This window comes from Gouania willdenowi, chromosome 17 (assembly GCF_900634775.1).
Source record: "Gouania willdenowi chromosome 17, fGouWil2.1, whole genome shotgun sequence".
NCBI classification, from domain to species: Eukaryota; Metazoa; Chordata; class Actinopteri; order Blenniiformes; family Gobiesocidae; genus Gouania; species Gouania willdenowi.
Window position 1 is genome coordinate 8,205,563 of NC_041060.1, and position 17,882 is coordinate 8,223,444.

The window sequence follows — 17,882 nt, forward strand, 5'->3', positions numbered from 1 at the left end:
TCGCACTTGTCGCCTGTTTAATCTCACTGACTTATGTTCTTTTTTTAGATGCACCCACTCAGTATGCAATGGCTGTTTTTGTTATAAACCAAGACTGCTCCGTAATAGCCAAATGTTGCTGCAACTTCGCCACAGCTCCACTTAAGCCCTGTGAGTAATTGGGAGCCATACATGACATACCTCTCTGAGACATCTTCCAACCTCTTCTTATATGTTTATAAAAAACATATATATCATATGTTTATATTGAGTGCATTTTTGGCCATTGTTGTCAAACAAACTCCACTTTAAAACATTTAAGATATTTCTAAATTGTATGTTAGGGTTACAGTTTATCCTTTGTTGGAAAACTCCCCCTACTGTAATCCTAACTCAAATGTTAACCATATTATATTTAGCAATATGTTTTGTGTGGTTTATCAGTTATTTTGTTGTTTACCGGCTCTTTTTTTTGGCATTTTGACTAATCAAATAATGATCAAAAAGAAATATATATACTTAATCGAAATATGTATAGGTAATACATAAGAATCAGCACTGTAATGATAAAAAACAAACAAGGATAATGGTTCCAAACCTGATGTCAAGCACATCATCACATTTTTAAAAAGCCATTTAAATCAGACATTTAAATACAGATAAGTTTATAATGAGTTTGTGACTGATCAGCGAATAGTGCTGTTGAGCCCAATATGCATTGTTCCTGTATTAGGGAAAGATATAGGGGATGCTCAGAGTGGAATTCCTGCCAGTGTCTATTTAAAGGTTGAGTTATGGTCACTGGCTGCTTGAGGATACCTATGATTAATCACTGCCGTGCCTGGAGCTCCTAATATGGCCTCGGCCAGAGGGACCCCATCACTGATAAGACTCCGACTTGCTGATTTCTATATTGCCCATTGGAACTCATTAACCCCCTCCCTCTATGCTGCCCCCAACCTATCTCAGACACAATAACATTCTTGGGCCCTCAAATGTTCTCCATATATGGAAGAAGGGCTGCTTTTATAAAGGGAACTCATGGCGATCTCCACAATAGGTCACTATTCTATCTCAAGGTAAGGAGTGATGGCTATCCAGCCACACTATACTCACTATAACTCAAGAAAATTTCCTCTGTTTCAATAAGTGTGTTTTTTTCCCCATCAGGACCATTACACCTCAATCTTATTAAAGGGGATTGGAAAAGTAAGAGCATGCATGCATATACTGTATGTTTTTGTTGTCACATTAGGTAGTTATGCATTGCACCTGTAATCTGGCTGCAATTAAATATGCTGTCTAATACCACATTAATACCATCCTTTTTGTTACCATTGCTATTGGAATTGGCCCCACCTAGACAAGGTGAATAATGGGGGACGCTGTCATGAGAGAGTTTGGGACTGCCGCTTCGTACCTCAGGAAGTCTGACAAGGAGCGACTCGAGGCCCAGACTCGTCCTTTCGATATGAAGAAGGAGTGTTTTGTTCCTGATGCTGATGAAGAATTCGTGAGGGCTTCCATCACCAGCCGTGAGGGGGACAAAGTCACCGCTCAGACTGAGAAAGGAAAGGTCAGTCAGCCTGCTTACACAGCTGCTCTGGGATTGAAACACACTTGGCTCAAGTCATCTGTTTCTTCAAGTATTTCAAGGCAGAATATGTTGTGCAAAGAAATGGATGCAGATCATGTTCTCCCTCCAGTGATCAATTGTCTTTTTCAGACTGTCACTGTGAAAGAGTGTGACGTTCATCCTCAGAACCCGCCAAAGTTTGATAAAATTGAAGACATGGCGATGTTCACCTTCCTCCATGAACCAGCCGTGCTGTTTAACCTCAAAGAGCGTTACGCAGCATGGATGATCTACGTAAGACAAAAAGCTGTGCTTGATAATCAAAGCATCACAGTGTTCTATTGCTGCAGTAATACGGATGTTTCCTTGCTGTTATCTGTTTCATTTAGACCTACTCTGGGCTGTTCTGTGTGACTGTCAACCCCTACAAGTGGCTGCCAGTCTACGACAAGGAGGTGGTTGCTGCCTACAGGGGAAAAAAGAGGAGTGAAGCTCCTCCTCACATCTTCTCCATTTCTGACAACGCCTACCAGTACATGCTAACAGGTAATTTACCTCATTAGTTTTTAAACCACTGAAAGTTAAGAAATATTTTGGGGATCTCAAACTACATTTTCTGGTCTTTTTCAGACAGAGAGAATCAGTCGATTCTCATCACGTGAGTCAGATTTCAATCTAATTTCACAGACTTGATATGAAAATTGGAAAATGTGACACTTTTAGTGAAACACAAATATCATTTCAAGTAATCCAACAAAATGTTTGAATAATATAAAGTTTAGAACCTCATATTGTTGTATTCGGGATACTCTGACAGTCCAAAAACATATATTTTAGATCAATTGCAGCCCTAGTTTGATAAAGGTTTTAGTGTCACTACATCTACCTCAGAAAAGGAATCAGAGCTTGGTTTCTAAATCTTCAAAATCAACCACATCACATTTCAGATTAACAGGGTGATTGGATAAGGCTGTGCACTCTGGCAGTTCAGGCCTCTGGACAAGGCCAGAACTGTGGTGCTGAATAGAACTGTGGTATTTAAGAAAAGCAAGGCTGGAATTTTAAATGATAAAAAATCAATTTAATATATTAATTAAAATGCAATCTCATGTATCTTTAGTGGAGAATCTGGTGCTGGAAAAACTGTCAACACCAAAAGAGTCATCCAGTACTTTGCCAGCATTGCAGCTGGAGGGAAAAAGGATGCTAGCTCAGAGAAAAAGGTAATATCACTGAATTGTACTCGATATGATTTATTAACCTCCTCCATACTCAAACAGTTTTTTCAAACTTACTGAAACAAATGTTTTACTGGAATCAACAGGGAACCCTGGAAGATCAAATCATCCAGGCTAACCCTGCCTTGGAGGCCTTTGGGAATGCAAAAACCATCAGGAATGATAATTCTTCCAGATTTGTAAGCTTTTAATGGTCAAAAGAATTTTTTTTTGTTTTTGCAACTTTCATACATTAACTAATATTATCCATGTGTTTTTCTTTTGGCATCAATAACTAAAGGGTAAATTCATTAGAATACACTTCGCAGCCAGTGGAAAGCTGGCCTCAGCTGATATTGAGACCTGTAAGTGGTGCATCCGAGAAATGCTCCTTCATCTTATAATTCCTGTTCTTTCCCATGCCATTATGACATTAAAGAACTCTATTTTATTCAGATCTGCTGGAAAAATCTCGTGTCACCTTTCAGCTTAAGGCTGAGAGAGATTATCACATTTTTTATCAGATATTATCGCAGAAGAAGCCTGAACTGCTTGGTAAGTCAAGCAATGAAAACATCATGACATTTGACTTCCTGTCATACATCCTTTAAACCAAAAATCTGTTTCAGAAATGTTGCTCATCACCAACAACCCCTACGACTACGCATTTATCTCCCAAGGAGAGACAACTGTAGCCTCCATCAATGATGCTGAAGAGCTGATGGCCACTGATGTAAGAAATATAAATAATGTTCAAAGATATTACATTTGTGCAGCCCTAAAAACAATTTGACTAATATGGGCACCTGGTGTTTAAACTGAATACCATTTCTTTTCACTTAGGACGCCTTTGACGTCCTTGGCTTCACTCAAGAAGAGAAAAATGGCATTTATAAGATGATTGGTGCTATCATGCACCACGGAAATTTGAAGTTTAAGCAGAAGCAACGAGAGGAGCAGGCTGAGGCTGATGGCACTGAAGGTAAGAAAGACATGAATGAACACAGAAAGTGAAACATGTCGGTAATCTGTAAGCAGAGATCATTAATTGTCATTACATTTCTGCCTCTTTTGTTTAGATGTTGACAAAGTTGCATATCTGATGGGCCTTAATTCTGCTGACCTCATCAAAGGTCTGTGTCATCCAAGAGTCAAAGTAGGAAACGAATGGGTCACCAAGGGACAAAATGTCCAGCAGGTATTTTGTCGAAAAAGACTCCTTACCTGTGAAATATGTTTCTTTATGTACCGGTAGTAAGGAAACAAGGGACACCGATTTTCAATAACATCCCACCTTTCTCTCTTTTTTAGGTATACTATGCTGTTGGTGCACTGTCTAAGTCAGTTTATGAGAAGATGTTTTTGTGGATGGTGGTGAGAATCAATCAGTCTTTGGACACTAAGCAGCCTCGTCAGTACTTCATTGGTGTGCTGGACATCGCTGGGTTTGAGATCTTTGATGTGAGTCATTTGATTTTAGACATATAAAAACAAATAAAATCTTATATGACTAGTTATTAAATACATGTGTCTTATTGTTTTTCAACAGTTCAACACATTTGAGCAGCTCTGCATCAACTTTACCAATGAAAAACTGCAACAGTTCTTCAACCACCACATGTTTGTGCTGGAGCAAGAAGAGTACAAGAAAGAAGGCATTGAATGGACTTTCATTGATTTTGGTATGGATCTTCAGGCGTGTATTGACTTGATTGAGAAGGTATGAATATAGGATATTTTTGTTCACAAAATATAAATGAAATTATGATATTGTGATAAAAAAACAAATATTTTTTTCTCCACTCAGCCCATGGGCATCATGTCCATCCTTGAAGAGGAGTGCATGTTCCCCAAAGCCTCTGATGCTACCTTCAAAGCCAAGCTTTATGATAATCATCTGGGAAAATCAGGAAACTTCCAGAAGCCCAGAATTGTCAAAGGAAAACCAGAGGCTCATTTTGCCCTGATGCACTACGCTGGGACTGTTGATTATAACATCAACAACTGGTTGGTGAAGAACAAAGACCCTCTCAATGAGACTGTCGTTGGGCTCTACCAGAAGTCCAATCTCAAACTGTTGTCTTTCCTCTTTATGAATTATGCTGGTGCTGATTCAGGTGTGCATCAAAGATTGAATCTCTTTATTTTTTTACTACTCTTGTCATTGTGAAACTTATATGTTGATAAAAACAATATTCCATTTTGTTTAAATACATTTCATTTCTTATCCCAAGATACTGGAAAGGCTAAAGGTGGCACCAAAAAGAAAGGTTCATCGTTCCAAACCGTTTCAGCACTACACAGAGTAAGATCAGTCAAATAACTCTTTTACACACTTCCAAATTGGCTAAAAGACCTGATTTTTTATCTTTTGTGATACAACCTCAGGAGAACCTGAACAAGTTGATGACCAACTTGAGGTCCACTCACCCTCACTTTGTGCGCTGCATCATTCCTAATGAGACTAAGACTCCTGGGGCCATGGAGAACCCTCTGGTGATGCACCAGCTACGCTGTAATGGTGTGCTGGAAGGCATCAGGATCTGCAGGAAGGGATTCCCCAATAGGATCCTTTATGGAGATTTCAAGCAGAGGTATTAATGTATTTAAGGTCAACCTTAGACTTAGTATTATTATTAATGTGCTTCTTAAGGTTTTTACTTGATTGTCCAGATATCGAATCCTGAATCCTGCTGCTATTCCTGACGGACAGTTCATAGACAGCAGGAAGGGGGGTGAAAAGCTTCTTGGATCTCTGGATATTGACCATAGCCAATACAAGTTTGGTCACACAAAGGTAAAATCAGACCAGAACCAGAAAATTATTTGTTGTCTGGTTTTTAAATGCATGTATGCAAAACCAAACACCTTCATTGCGCTGATGCTGTTTAAAATCTGTGTGGTAACTTTTTATGGTGTTAAAAAGGTGTTCTTCAAGGCTGGTCTTCTTGGACAACTGGAGGAGATGAGGGATGACCGTTTATCCCTCATTATTACTGGAATCCAGGCTAGATCAAGAGGTCTGCTTGCACGTGTGGAATTCCAGAAGATTGTAGAAAGAAGGTCAGGAAAACTTGACATACATAACCGGCAAATCAACCATGCTGTATGGCTTGGTACTAACAACTTTGCTTGATAATTGACAGGGATGCCCTTCTTGTGATCCAGTGGAACATCCGAGCCTTCATGGGGGTCAAAAATTGGCCCTGGATGAAGCTGTATTTCAAGATCAAACCCCTGTTGCGCTCTGCTGAAGCAGAAAAAGAGATGGCCAACATGAAGGAAGAATTCCAGAAGCTAAAAGAGGCTTATGCAAAGTCTGAAGCTCGGAGGAAAGAGCTTGAGGAGAAAATGGTCTCCCTTCTTCAAGAGAAAAATGACCTGCAACTCCAAGTCCAGGCTGTACGTCAAATGACAGCATTCCTTGGATTTAATGAGAAAACTAAAATAAAACCATAACCGAATAATATTTTCTACTTTAGGAGCAAGACAATCTTGCAGATGCCGAGGAAAGATGTGAGGGGCTCATTAAGAACAAAATTCAGATGGAAGCAAAGGCCAAGGAGCTCTCTGAAAGACTGGAGGATGAGGAAGAGATGAACGCTGAACTGACAGCCAAGAAGAGGAAGTTGGAGGATGAGTGCTCTGAATTGAAGAAAGATATCGATGATTTGGAGCTAACTCTTGCTAAAGTGGAGAAAGAGAAGCATGCCACTGAGAACAAGGTTTGACAGGCTAATGCTTAGATAAAAACAAGTACCAAAGGGTCTCTATCATATCACCTTATGATTTTACACATCAATTTATTCCACAGGTTAAAAACCTGGTTGAGGAGATGGCTGCTTTGGATGAAATCATCGCTAAGCTAACCAAAGAGAAGAAAGCTTTACAGGAAGCACATCAGCAAACACTGGATGACCTACAGAGTGAAGAAGACAAAGTCAATACTTTGACCAAGGCCAAGTCCAAACTGGAGCAGCAAGTAGATGATGTAAGTATTCAAATATGAAGTATTCCTCCATTTGCTTGTCTTTACCTGTTGATTTAATCTAATAAATGTTTTTTTTAATGATTAATTCAGCTTGAAAGTTCTCTTGAACAAGAGAAGAAAATCAGGATGGATCTTGAGAGGGCAAAGAGGAAACTGGAAGGAGACCTCAAACTGACCCAAGAGAGTCTCATGGATGTAGAGAATGACAAACAACAACTAGAAGAGCACCTTAAGAAGTAGGCACTTTATTTTAAAACTCAACATTGTACAAGAGGAAAGACTCTAAGGGTCAGTGAGAGTATCCCAAAAAACTTTTACTCTTTCCCCACAGAAAAGACTTTGAACTCAGTCAGCTTAATAGCAAGATTGAGGATGAGCAGGCCATTGCTATTCAGCTTCAAAAGAAACTGAAAGAGCTTCAGGTAATTAATACTATACATGCAGTTGGAAAAAAAAAATCAAATATGGTATCACTTTTATCATTACACTATCACAGGCTCGCATTGAGGAGCTGGAGGAAGAGCTCGAAGCAGAACGCGCTGCCCGAGCTAAGGTGGAGAAGCAGAGAGCAGACTTGGCCAGAGAGTTGGAGGAGATCAGTGAAAGGCTGGAAGAGGCTGGAGGAGCAACAGTTGCTCAGATTGAGATGAACAAAAAGAGAGAGGCCGAGTTTCAGAAGCTCCGCAGAGACCTCGAAGAGGCTACTCTGCAGCATGAAGCCACTGCAGCCACACTGAGGAAGAAACAGGCCGACAGTGTTGCTGACCTTGGAGAGCAGATAGACAACCTGCAGAGAGTAAAGCAGAAACTGGAAAAAGAGAAGAGCGAGCTCAGACTGGAGCTGGATGATGTGGTCTCCAATATGGAACATATCGTCAAGACAAAGGTGAAATATTTAGTTTCACTTGTTTTTGATTTTGTTGCAATAGGTCACATTTGATCTTGTTTGCTGAACTGTTGAATCTAATTTCAGACAAATCTAGAGAAGACATGCAGATCTTTTGAGGATCAAATGAGTGAATACAAGAGCAAGTTTGAGGAGGCTCATCGCTCCAATAATGACTTTAACATGCAAAAGGCCAAACTTCAAACTGAAAATGGTATATTACAATCTTTATTTTGATTCCAACAATTACATAATGCAATATAATGCCTCTTAACATTAAAGTAGTAATGAAAACTAAACAAATGTTGCATACTTGCATTAATTACACAAAATACACAAACCTTTTTTTAAACAAAATCTAAATACTATAGGTGAGCTCTCAAGGCAGCTGGAGGAGAAAGACTCCCTGGTGTCACAGCTGACCAGAGGAAAAATGTCCTACACGCAACAAATTGAAGATCTGAAGAGACAATTGGAGGAAGAGACAAAGGTGAAGTGAAGTTTGAGGAGCAGTAGAAAGTAACCTATTGGAAGCATTTGTTCATTTATAAAACTTTGTCCCAATAGGCCAAGAATGCATTGGCCCATGCAATGCAATCTGCTCGTCATGACTGTGACCTCCTCAGAGAGCAGTATGAGGAGGAGCAGGAGGCCAAGGCAGAACTGCAGAGGGGCATGTCCAAGGCAAACACTGAGGTGGCTCAATGGAGAACCAAGTATGAAACTGACGCTATCCAGAGGACCGAAGAACTAGAGGAAGCCAAGTAAGACCACTTTTAATTTTACACATGCAATACCTATAAAGAAAATTTTTTTCGTCCAACGGATCAGCTTTTTGTTCGTGTTATGTTCCGATTAAAATGTAAGACGAACAAAAAGTTTGTCTGTTTGATGACCCATCAACTAATTAGAAAGGTGTAAATTACTGCAGTCAGTTGCCAATTTCTCAGTTTTCAATGGCCATTTCTTAAGGAAAAAGCTGGCTCAGCGTCTGCAGGATGCAGAAGAGGCCGTTGAAGCTGTAAATGCTAAATGTTCCTCATTGGAGAAAACCAAACACAGACTCCAGAATGAGATTGAAGATCTCATGGTGGATGTGGAGAGGTCTAATGCTGCTGCTGCTGCTTTGGACAAGAAGCAAAGAAACTTTGATAAGGTAAAATAACACTTGTTGGAATGAAGTGTTGATTTTTTTGGATTATTAGGTGAAATTAGGTTAAGTTAATACCGCTTGTGAAAGAATAGCACATGGTCACATAAATAAAGATCTTCAGGATTTACATTTTTAATGCAGTACACTGTTCTCGTTCATTCCTCTCCTTGAGACAAGAGTGTTTTTTTCCATCCATCTGGTCCAGTGCCTGTAATTGCTGACCTTTTTTTCAAATGCAGGTCCTTTCTGAGTGGAAACAGAAGTACGAAGAATCTCAATGTGAGCTGGAGAGCTCCCAAAAAGAAGCCAGGGCTTTGAGCACTGAGCTCTTCAAGCTGAAGAACTCTTATGAGGAGGCTTTGGATCATCTGGAGACAATTAAGAGGGAGAACAAGAACTTGCAAGGTAAAGCTTATTCTCAAAGGGCAGTTTATTGTAGACACACCAAAAATAGTTTACAGTGATGGAAATGGCAATGTTTGGTTTCCACAGAGGAGATTTCTGACCTCACTGAGCAACTTGGTGAGAGTGGAAAAAGCATCCACGAGCTTGAGAAGCTTCGTAAACAGTTGGAACAGGAGAAGGGTGAGATCCAGTCAGCTCTAGAAGAGGCTGAGGTACAACACTTCTTAAATGTTGGACTTTCAAAAACTTTGCATAAATGCTTATTTGGGTAACTTATAATTCAGGCCTCGTTAGAACATGAGGAAGGCAAGATTCTCCGTGCCCAGCTCGAGTTCAATCAAATTAAAGCTGACATCGAACGCAAACTTTCTGAGAAAGATGAAGAGATGGAGCAGAACAAGAGAAACCAGCAGAGGACAATTGACACCTTGCAGAGCTCCCTGGAGGCTGAATGTCGCAGCAGGAACGAGGCTTTGCGTCTGAAAAAGAAGATGGAAGGAGATCTCAACGAGATGGAGATCCAGCTAAGCCAAGCCAACAGGCAAGCGGCCGAGGCCCAGAAGCAGCTTAAGGCTGTTCATGCACATCTGAAGGTAACCTGAAACAGCAAAGACACGTTTTGACAGATGCTTAGATTTAAAAAACAAAACAACACATAACACAGATCATTTTAATTCCATTCAGGATTGCCAAATTCAGCTGGATGAATCTATTAGGGCAAATGAAGATTTTAAAGAGAACATGGCTATTGTTGAAAGACGCAACAACCTGCTTCAAGCTGAACTGGAGGAGCTCAGAGGGGCTCTGGAACAAACTGAGCGAAGCCGAAAAATGGCTGAGCAAGAGCTACTGGACGTCAGTGAGAGAGTGCAGTTATTGCACTCACAGGTGAGACCTGATCATTCATATTTTTAGTTAAACTTTCAAACGCAACATGTTTGACTAGTGTTCTTGAATAAAATGACTAATTGCATCAACTTGCTTAATATCTCAATCAGAACACTGGGCTGATAAACCAGAAAAAGAAACTCGAGATAGATGCTTCCCAGCTTCAGAATGAAGTAGAGGAAGCAGTGCAGGAAAGCAGAAATGCTGAGGAAAAAGCCAAGAAGGCCATCACTGACGCTGCCATGATGGCAGAGGAGCTGAAGAAAGAGCAGGACACCAGCGCTCACCTGGAGCGCATGAAGAAGAACATGGAGCAAACCATCAAGGACCTGCAGCACCGTCTGGATGAGGCTGAGCAGATCGCTTTGAAAGGAGGAAAGAAGCAGGTGCAGAAGCTGGAGGCCAGGGTGAGTGTGATGAACTTTAAGTTCTACAGGTTCAACTTCTGGCTTTAACAAATGATCCTCAATGGCTAAAACCTATTGTTTGTTACATTAATCACTTTTGTTGTTTTCAAATAATTTGTAAACTAAGAATTTTTCAAAAAAAGTCAACGGTAGATTATATCTAGTCATTTCATCAAGCAATGGAAGATGAGAAAGATGCTCCAATACTAATTGGTTGTTTAAGTTAGAACATACACTGTTAATCATTTAGCTCTTATATCTTTCAATGTTTAATGTTATTGAAAATTTGAGTGTTTTGATGTTTCCAGGTCAGGGAACTTGAGAATGAGGTGGAGTCTGAGCAGAAGAAGTGCAGCGAAGTAGTGAAGGGAATGCGTAAATATGAGCGACGCATTAAGGAACTCACTTATCAGGTGATTCTTTTTTTCCACCATTTATCAGTACGCTTTAGTTTCACTGACTTCAATTTTCTTTTTTTTAATCACAATGCTCAATTCCAATTGTGCTCTCATCAAAAAGTGTAACAACGTTTGTTATGTACTTAAGTTTCTCTCATTATTTGTTTTATTCACACAGACTGAGGAGGACCGTAAGAATGTGGTGCGTCTTCAGGATCTCGTTGACAAGCTGCAACTAAAAGTGAAAGCCTACAAGAGATCTGCTGAGGAAGCTGTAAGTTTAGGCTAGGAGAGTTGTCTAATGATGTACAGGAAGTACAAGTACATATTCATTTTTTTTAGTGATAGGTTTGATCCCACGTTGACTGGTAATCATTCAGTGATATGTGATCTTCCTTCTTTTCACTTTCAGGAGGAGCAGGCCAACACTCACCTGGGTAAGTTCCGTAAGCTACAGCATGAGCTGGACGAGGCTGAGGAGAGAGCCGACATCGCAGAGTCTCAGGTCAACAAAATGCGGGCCAAAAGCCGTGATGTGGGATCAAAGGTAAGATGGTGCATCTTCATTTTACCACCAGTGGTAATTTTGTCAACTAAAAATTTTCATCATAGTTTTCATTGGTTACATTTTTTTTTGTGACAATATTGAGATTATGACTAATTAAAAATACATGTTAACAAAAACTATATCAAAATATACCGTATTTTTCGGACTATAAGGTGCACTTAAAATCCTTTAATTTTCTCAAAAATCGACAGTGCGCCTGATGATCAGGTGCGCCTTATGTATGAAATTAATATGTCAAAATGTTTTAGTACAACTTTGGTAAACTATGAAGCTGCACCTCTTGATGGATTTTTGGCGCTTCAGGGCTAACGTAGTCAGGCGCCTCGTGGGGTGATATGTACCAGTACTGTGCTTCAACATACTGAGCTGAAAAAGTGAGTGTATTGTTCTGTATTTTATGTGTTAAACCTGAACAATGTTGAGAGTTATTGTTAATGAGTTGAATAAAGTTGGACTTATCTAACTATTTTGTTTTGCTTAATAAGCCTTAATAATAATAATAATAATAATAATAATAATAATAATAATAATAATAATAATAATAATAATAATAATAACAACAACAAACCGGTGCGCCTTATGTATGAAAATAGACCCGGTGCGCCTTATAGTCCGAAAACTACGGTATTTATATTTTAGTCGACTAATAAAAACGAAAATATAATTTTTTCACATTGGATGAAATCCAATCAGAACTCATGTGGTCTTATGATGTGTATATTAAAAAACCTTAATACCATCCAATATCAGGTCAATAAGTGGTAATTGAGTTTTTTTTTTTTTTAGAATGTATAAACTCATCCTGTACATTTTCCTCAACTACAGTATATCTGTAAGAGATTTGGTCCAATAAAATCTTTGTCATTTAGTTGGCTAAAACTAGACTATAACTGAAATATATGTTGTTTCATTTATTCAGACAAGTTCAATTTTTATCTTGTTTCGACTGTCAACTGCCAGTCTACCTCAGAGGTGACTGCTCTGAAACTGAAATAGTCCCTGATGACTACATTTTGTCTAAATCTACATTGTATATTAGTCAAAAGACTATGACTAAAACTAAATCAAAATTTGCTGTCAAAATTAACACTGTTTACCAAAACTGTGCTTTCCAAACAAATTCATGGTTTATTGTCCAAAAAAAAAAAAAACACCAGTCATCGTGACAGATTTATTTCATTTTATTTAGTAATGACTTTTCCGGGTAGGATTAGTTTTGTTTAGGTTAGTTTGAGGAAATCTGACATATTAGTGTTTACAAAATATTCAATATGTAAGAGTAACATGTAGGGATGTAACGATTAATGGTAAGGCAGTTAAAAATCGATTCATAGGTATCACGATTGACATCGATACTTTGAAAATTGAATCGCAGTACTTTTTTTAAACAGCAGAGGGTGCTATATATTTATCCCTTCTAGGATATCCCACTGGCTTACCAGCGTCCTCTGCTGGTTCAAACAGATATCTGACATAAATCAGTGCAATGATTTATTATTTTTTTTAAAGTCCAATTGTCAAGGGACAAAATACATTTTCAGTTGCACTTTCTCAAAAAGAAAAATAACCATTATGCAGTTTTGCATTGTTTACTATAGAACCAGAATTTAAATTAATAAGCTTCTTCTTCATTTGTATTATTCCTTTATTTATTTCATTCAAGATTTATTTTTAGTTAAATTGCATTGTTTTGAATAGTTTATCAAAGGATTCTTTTGACAATTAAAAATAAAAGCAAAATAATACAGTATTTTCGAGTTTTTTTCCCAAAAAAAATAAAGGAATATTTTTCAGTCATCATTTGACTACAGTCCCATTTTGTAAAATACATCGTGAGAGAATCGTATCGTGAACCCAGTATCATGAATCGAATCGTATCGGGAGTTGAGTGAATCGTTACATCCCTAGTAACATGTATACCAAGTCTCACATTAAAACCCCAAACAACACACATGTTAAGTTTTAAAATGACATTAAAGTGATTTTTTGTGTCCTATAAAGGATCATTAAGAGGTTTATCTATTGTTAAATTATTAACTGTCTGTCAACATGTAGTTAGAGCAACATGGCAGTTATGGTGTTATTGTCAATTGAAAAATACAGGAAAACATATTCTATACAACACTTTAAGAAGAACCTGCATGAAATAAATGTATGTATAAATGACAAAAAATGTAATCCTTTTTAATTTTACGGACACACCCCACACTTACTTGTTGATTGGTGTTTTTTCCTCTATTAATGATATTTCTGTTTTTTCTAACTGCTTGTACTGTATTATTGTTCTTCACAGAAATGTCTAGAAGAGGAGTGAAACTCACAAACAACAACCTCAGACCTGTGTGTTCTCCGTGCTGCGGTCCCTGTAGTTTGCAAAGTAATTCTGTAGAATAAAGCAAAGTGCATTGAAAGTCAACACGTGTATTCACTTATTTTATCTTGAATGAGGTTACTTCTCACATGCTGTTGACACGCCTACTTAAAGCAGAACTAAGTAACTTTTTCACCTTAATAAATCCTTCTCATAGTCCATGTGAGGGTAATACAAGTGTTTATGAGGTGATTGGGGGGGTCTTTCATCTCTCTCTGCTGTCTCTGGCCAGAAAACCGCACTTGCAACTTTCCCTGACTCCGACCCGGTGGCAAGACGTACTGCTTTAAGGCAGCCCAATACAAACTATTGCTAGATTATGACCAGTCCCGTGGCTGTTCACGGTTATCTACAAATTCACTTTTCTCAAACATATATAATAGCGAAGCAACTCCATGCAGTGACAGCTCAGCAGCAGCACACAGCAATCACACACACTGTTGTCGTGTCAACACACACTCACAACACAGCACTCCATCAGGCAGCACACACACAAATATCCATCCATCTATCTATCCATCCATCCATCCATTTTCAGAGCAGCTTTGTCAGCACACAAACAAACACATCACACACATTTCCACACTCCCTTCTGTATTGCTCCCACATCATTCATTTATTTTACTTGTCTCTCTTCCTCATACTGTTCACATGGTCACATGGGACTATATGTGTGAAAGCACTCTTAGTGTCACTTAGTGATCGGTTGCTACCGTCTTGGGAGAGCAAAGGTGCGCATGTAGCTGTGGGGTGAGGCAGGCGGCAGGGGTGCAGAGTTTTTACGACAGTGACACAACCAAAAGGGACCTTCAGGGGGAGCGCTAAGGGCAAGTTACTTAGTTCTGCTTTAATGCTAACATCAAAGTTCCAAATAAATACGTTTTACAAACTGACTAACAAATTACTCACGGCTTGATAATGAATGACTGAGATTAATTCAGCTGTCTTGAAGCAAGAAAAAAACCTGATTGTGACTCTCCCTGGCCAGAAATAAAGCTCCTCGTTTCAGGGACATCTAGTGGCGAGATTGTAGATCGGAGCCACCCATCTGCTATGATGATGATGCCCGTGCGAGTGTGATGGTGCTTGATGGGCCAGATGTGTGTTTTTGATTGCTGTGATCAACTATAAAATAATAATGGAGATGAGAACAGCTTTATCACTCAATATGATTGCAAATATGTGAATAAACCCCTCAAAACAAAAAAAACTCAATTTGTTTTTGCAAAGTTGCCAAGTTTAAAACCACTTTTTAATGCAATAACTTTCTGTGGTTGGCTGCTTCAAAGCACTCGAGCCCATTTACTGAAGTTATTCACCCACTCGAGACGAAAGAAATTAACACAAAATGAATGTTGATAAACAACATGTACAGCACTAAAACCATTGGCTCATGTTCCTTTTACAAATAGCATAATAATACTGACACTGATGTTTGTATCTGATATGAAATTAAAAAAAAAAAACAGTAAAAACTCTCAGATCACGACACAAATGAATTAAATTGAAGGTTCAGGCATCCTAAAAGTTATATATTTTCGAAGGACAAAATATTCTACACTTTTAAGTGACGATGCAAGGTATGAACAAACAAAAAAGCCTTATCTGTTGTATGAAGCAAAAAACAAAACAACAACCACATTGATGCATTTTAAAAATGTAATATTTAAATCATTTGGTACCAATTATTTTTCAGCACGAAACTTTAGTATAGATACCACATCAGATAATAATTACATTTAAAATTATATTTGTGTATACATATAGATGTGTAAAAAGTATTAAGGTATATAATGAATATATTTTTTTTTAAAACATTATATCTTATTTAAAAAAGGGGAAAAAACTATTTTGCAAAGATACAAGAGAAAAAAACACAATTAAAAATAAAGGAAAACCAAATTGACAAATTATAAAAATCATAAAATGATATCATAATTATACAAATTAATTTAAATTATAATTATAAAAAATTAAAAAAAATTAAAAATTAAAAAAAATGACATGAAAAAAATAGGAAAAAATTAGTTTGGATCATTTTCAATAAGTTGAAAAAGTAAAATAAAATTATAAACAAATGCCCTGTTTTTAAATCATGACAGTTTTACTGTACCTCATGTATCCGCAGGAATAAAGCTGTAATTCTGCACTGTCAGAAGGATGGAGGAGACCACTCCCAAATGGCTGTAATTCTTAGTTTTCTGTTGCCTGCAAAGAGAATTTATAAGCATTTAATTTCTTCATTTTTACAGTTCTCCTACTTATCCATTCTTCAGCCATCTTAGGAACTGAACAACCTTTAATGTGTAAGCTTTGTGCTGTAGTCTTGTGTCCACTATCCATCATGTTTGACTGTGATGTTTAAAAAAGGCTTAAGAATTATTTAGCACCTATCACCAATAGCACTAAAGGTAGCACCATTTGTTCTTTTTCCGAGAACAACTGGCCTTACCTTAGAGGAGGGTGTAGGATGTCAGCTAGGAAGGGGCAACAGATCATAGGAAGATGTCTGCAGGGATTTAGACAGCTGAGAATGAGAATGACTCTATGCAACAGCAAAGGACTGATCAAATATCAACCTGTATACACACTGCAATTCAACTCCAATGGGCCAAAACAAATACTGCACACACAAGAGCATCTAAAATGGCGTGTTAGGGCCACATTAAACAAAAATATATCCGAGCACTACGAGATTAAAGTCATAATATTTGGGAGAATTAAGTCTTAATTTTACTAAATTAATCGAAAAATATTATGACTATCTTGGCATATTATGACTTTATCTTGGAATATTATGACTTTAATCTTAAAAAATTACGATGTTATTAAGATACAACTTTATTCTCATAAAATTACAACTTCATTCTCCAAATATTGTGACTTTAATCTCAAAATATTACAACTTTATCTTGGAATATTATGACTGTGATTTGATAAAATTACGACTTTATGCTCATAAAATTACAACTTTATTCTCATAAAATTACGACTTTATTCTCAAAGTATTGCGACTTAAATCTCAAAACATTACAACTTTATCTTAGAATATTATGACTTTCATCTTATAAAATTATGATTCTATTAAGATATGACTTTATTCTAATTAAATTACAATTTTATTCTTAAAGTTATACAACTTTTTAGTGCCCTGATTTTTATTTCATTTGAATGTGGCCCTAAAATGCCATCGTAGTTATTTATTTAACAGTGTTCAAATAAATGATACAGTGTTGATGGTCAAAACAAGTAAACATGGACAGCAATAAGTGCAAATGTTTGGTAAACCACATCACAGTTCATCCAGTTGACTAATCCAAGCATAAAAACTGCTTAATTACAGTAGTGACCCTGGAGCTACGCCTATGTTTTGACATTGCCATCCTCGATCCCTTCTGACATCAGAGACTAAAGCTCAGCTGCATCGTTTCCCTCAAAGGCCACCCTTCACAATTCCAGGGACAAAATCCAGACAAGAATTTCACAGGGTTATCTTTGTCCTCAAAGCCAAAGGAGAAGGAACAATGCCATGATGGCAGTGTGAGACAGAGGTGGATAAACCCAGTGGTGAGTGATAACACAAAGTCCTTGACCTCAGCTCTCACTTGACAACAGCTGCTCCACTTTATTGTCTCAGCAGTGACTTTGGAGATCTTTTTACACTGCCACCCCCTTCACATTGGCTGACCTTTAACGAACTCAGTGTTGCTAAATAGCAACCAAACACGACCCAACGACTCCCGCACTGTCCTCAATAAGGTGTTAAATGAAGAATAAAAATCAGCGAGCGCACATGTCAGAGCTGATCCTCCTCTCTGGGATTTTAACGTTATGCTAATGGGAATGCTGAGGGCTAATAGGGGAAAACAAAGGAAATACAGTCGATACGGCTATTTTTAGACCCCTTTACTTGATATGATATAAATAATCTAAATTACTTGTTAGCTGCAAATGGCTTCACACCCAGTTATATTTCCGCTAAAGTAGAAGACATGAAACATTTGGCCTTCACTGACCTTTTTTTCCATCAAAGAAGTGTACGT

At 37.9% G+C, this 17,882-nt stretch overlaps 1 protein-coding gene and 1 long non-coding RNA gene across 13 annotated transcripts in view; one reads left to right on the forward strand and one right to left on the reverse strand.

Annotated features, from left to right (window-relative positions):
• The first annotated feature begins 885 nt into the window (after window positions 1–885).
• Window positions 886–13,865, forward strand: LOC114479086 (myosin-7). The gene is made up of 39 exons (XM_028472545.1): window positions 886–1,058; window positions 1,150–1,188; window positions 1,343–1,555; window positions 1,706–1,849; window positions 1,945–2,101; window positions 2,186–2,213; window positions 2,676–2,778; window positions 2,880–2,972; window positions 3,074–3,137; window positions 3,229–3,327; window positions 3,402–3,505; window positions 3,616–3,754; window positions 3,852–3,970; window positions 4,084–4,233; window positions 4,322–4,492; window positions 4,580–4,889; window positions 5,007–5,077; window positions 5,161–5,366; window positions 5,446–5,569; window positions 5,699–5,835; window positions 5,919–6,174; window positions 6,255–6,497; window positions 6,587–6,763; window positions 6,854–6,999; window positions 7,095–7,185; window positions 7,260–7,649; window positions 7,737–7,863; window positions 8,021–8,139; window positions 8,217–8,413; window positions 8,622–8,805; window positions 9,042–9,207; window positions 9,295–9,419; window positions 9,492–9,800; window positions 9,892–10,095; window positions 10,206–10,502; window positions 10,811–10,915; window positions 11,079–11,174; window positions 11,313–11,447; window positions 13,762–13,865. The coding sequence occupies exons 3-39, from the start codon at window positions 1,355–1,357 to the stop codon at window positions 13,780–13,782; spliced, it is 5,808 nt and encodes a 1,935-aa protein (XP_028328346.1). The 5' UTR covers window positions 886–1,058; window positions 1,150–1,188; window positions 1,343–1,354; the 3' UTR covers window positions 13,783–13,865.
• The window catches only part of LOC114479087 (uncharacterized), a 33,643-nt gene continuing 29,026 nt past the window's right edge, over window positions 13,266–17,882 (reverse strand). For 7 of the 12 annotated variants that reach the window (XR_003675953.1, XR_003675954.1, XR_003675952.1 and 4 more), the window contains 2 exons: window positions 15,953–16,047; window positions 14,569–14,964 (listed from right to left, as the gene is read on the reverse strand). This is a non-coding gene — a long non-coding RNA (uncharacterized LOC114479087). Of the gene's footprint in view, window positions 13,852–14,568; window positions 14,965–15,952; window positions 16,048–16,291; window positions 16,349–17,882 lie in introns of those variants that run through there. The other 5 variants (XR_003675950.1, XR_003675948.1, XR_003675945.1 and 2 more) reach the window with 4 other exon arrangements.

Excerpts from the sequence above, each read along its gene's own strand:
- LOC114479086 (XM_028472545.1), top strand. The coding sequence starts at position 1,355 with ATGGGGGACGCTGTCATGAGAGAGTTTGGGACTGCCGCTTCGTACCTC. Across the intron at positions 7,000-7,094 it reads CTAGAAGAGCACCTTAAGAA|AAAAGACTTTGAACTCAGTC; the intron begins GTAGGCACTTTA and ends CTTTCCCCACAG. Across the intron at positions 9,420-9,491 it reads CAGCTCTAGAAGAGGCTGAG|GCCTCGTTAGAACATGAGGA; the intron begins GTACAACACTTC and ends CTTATAATTCAG.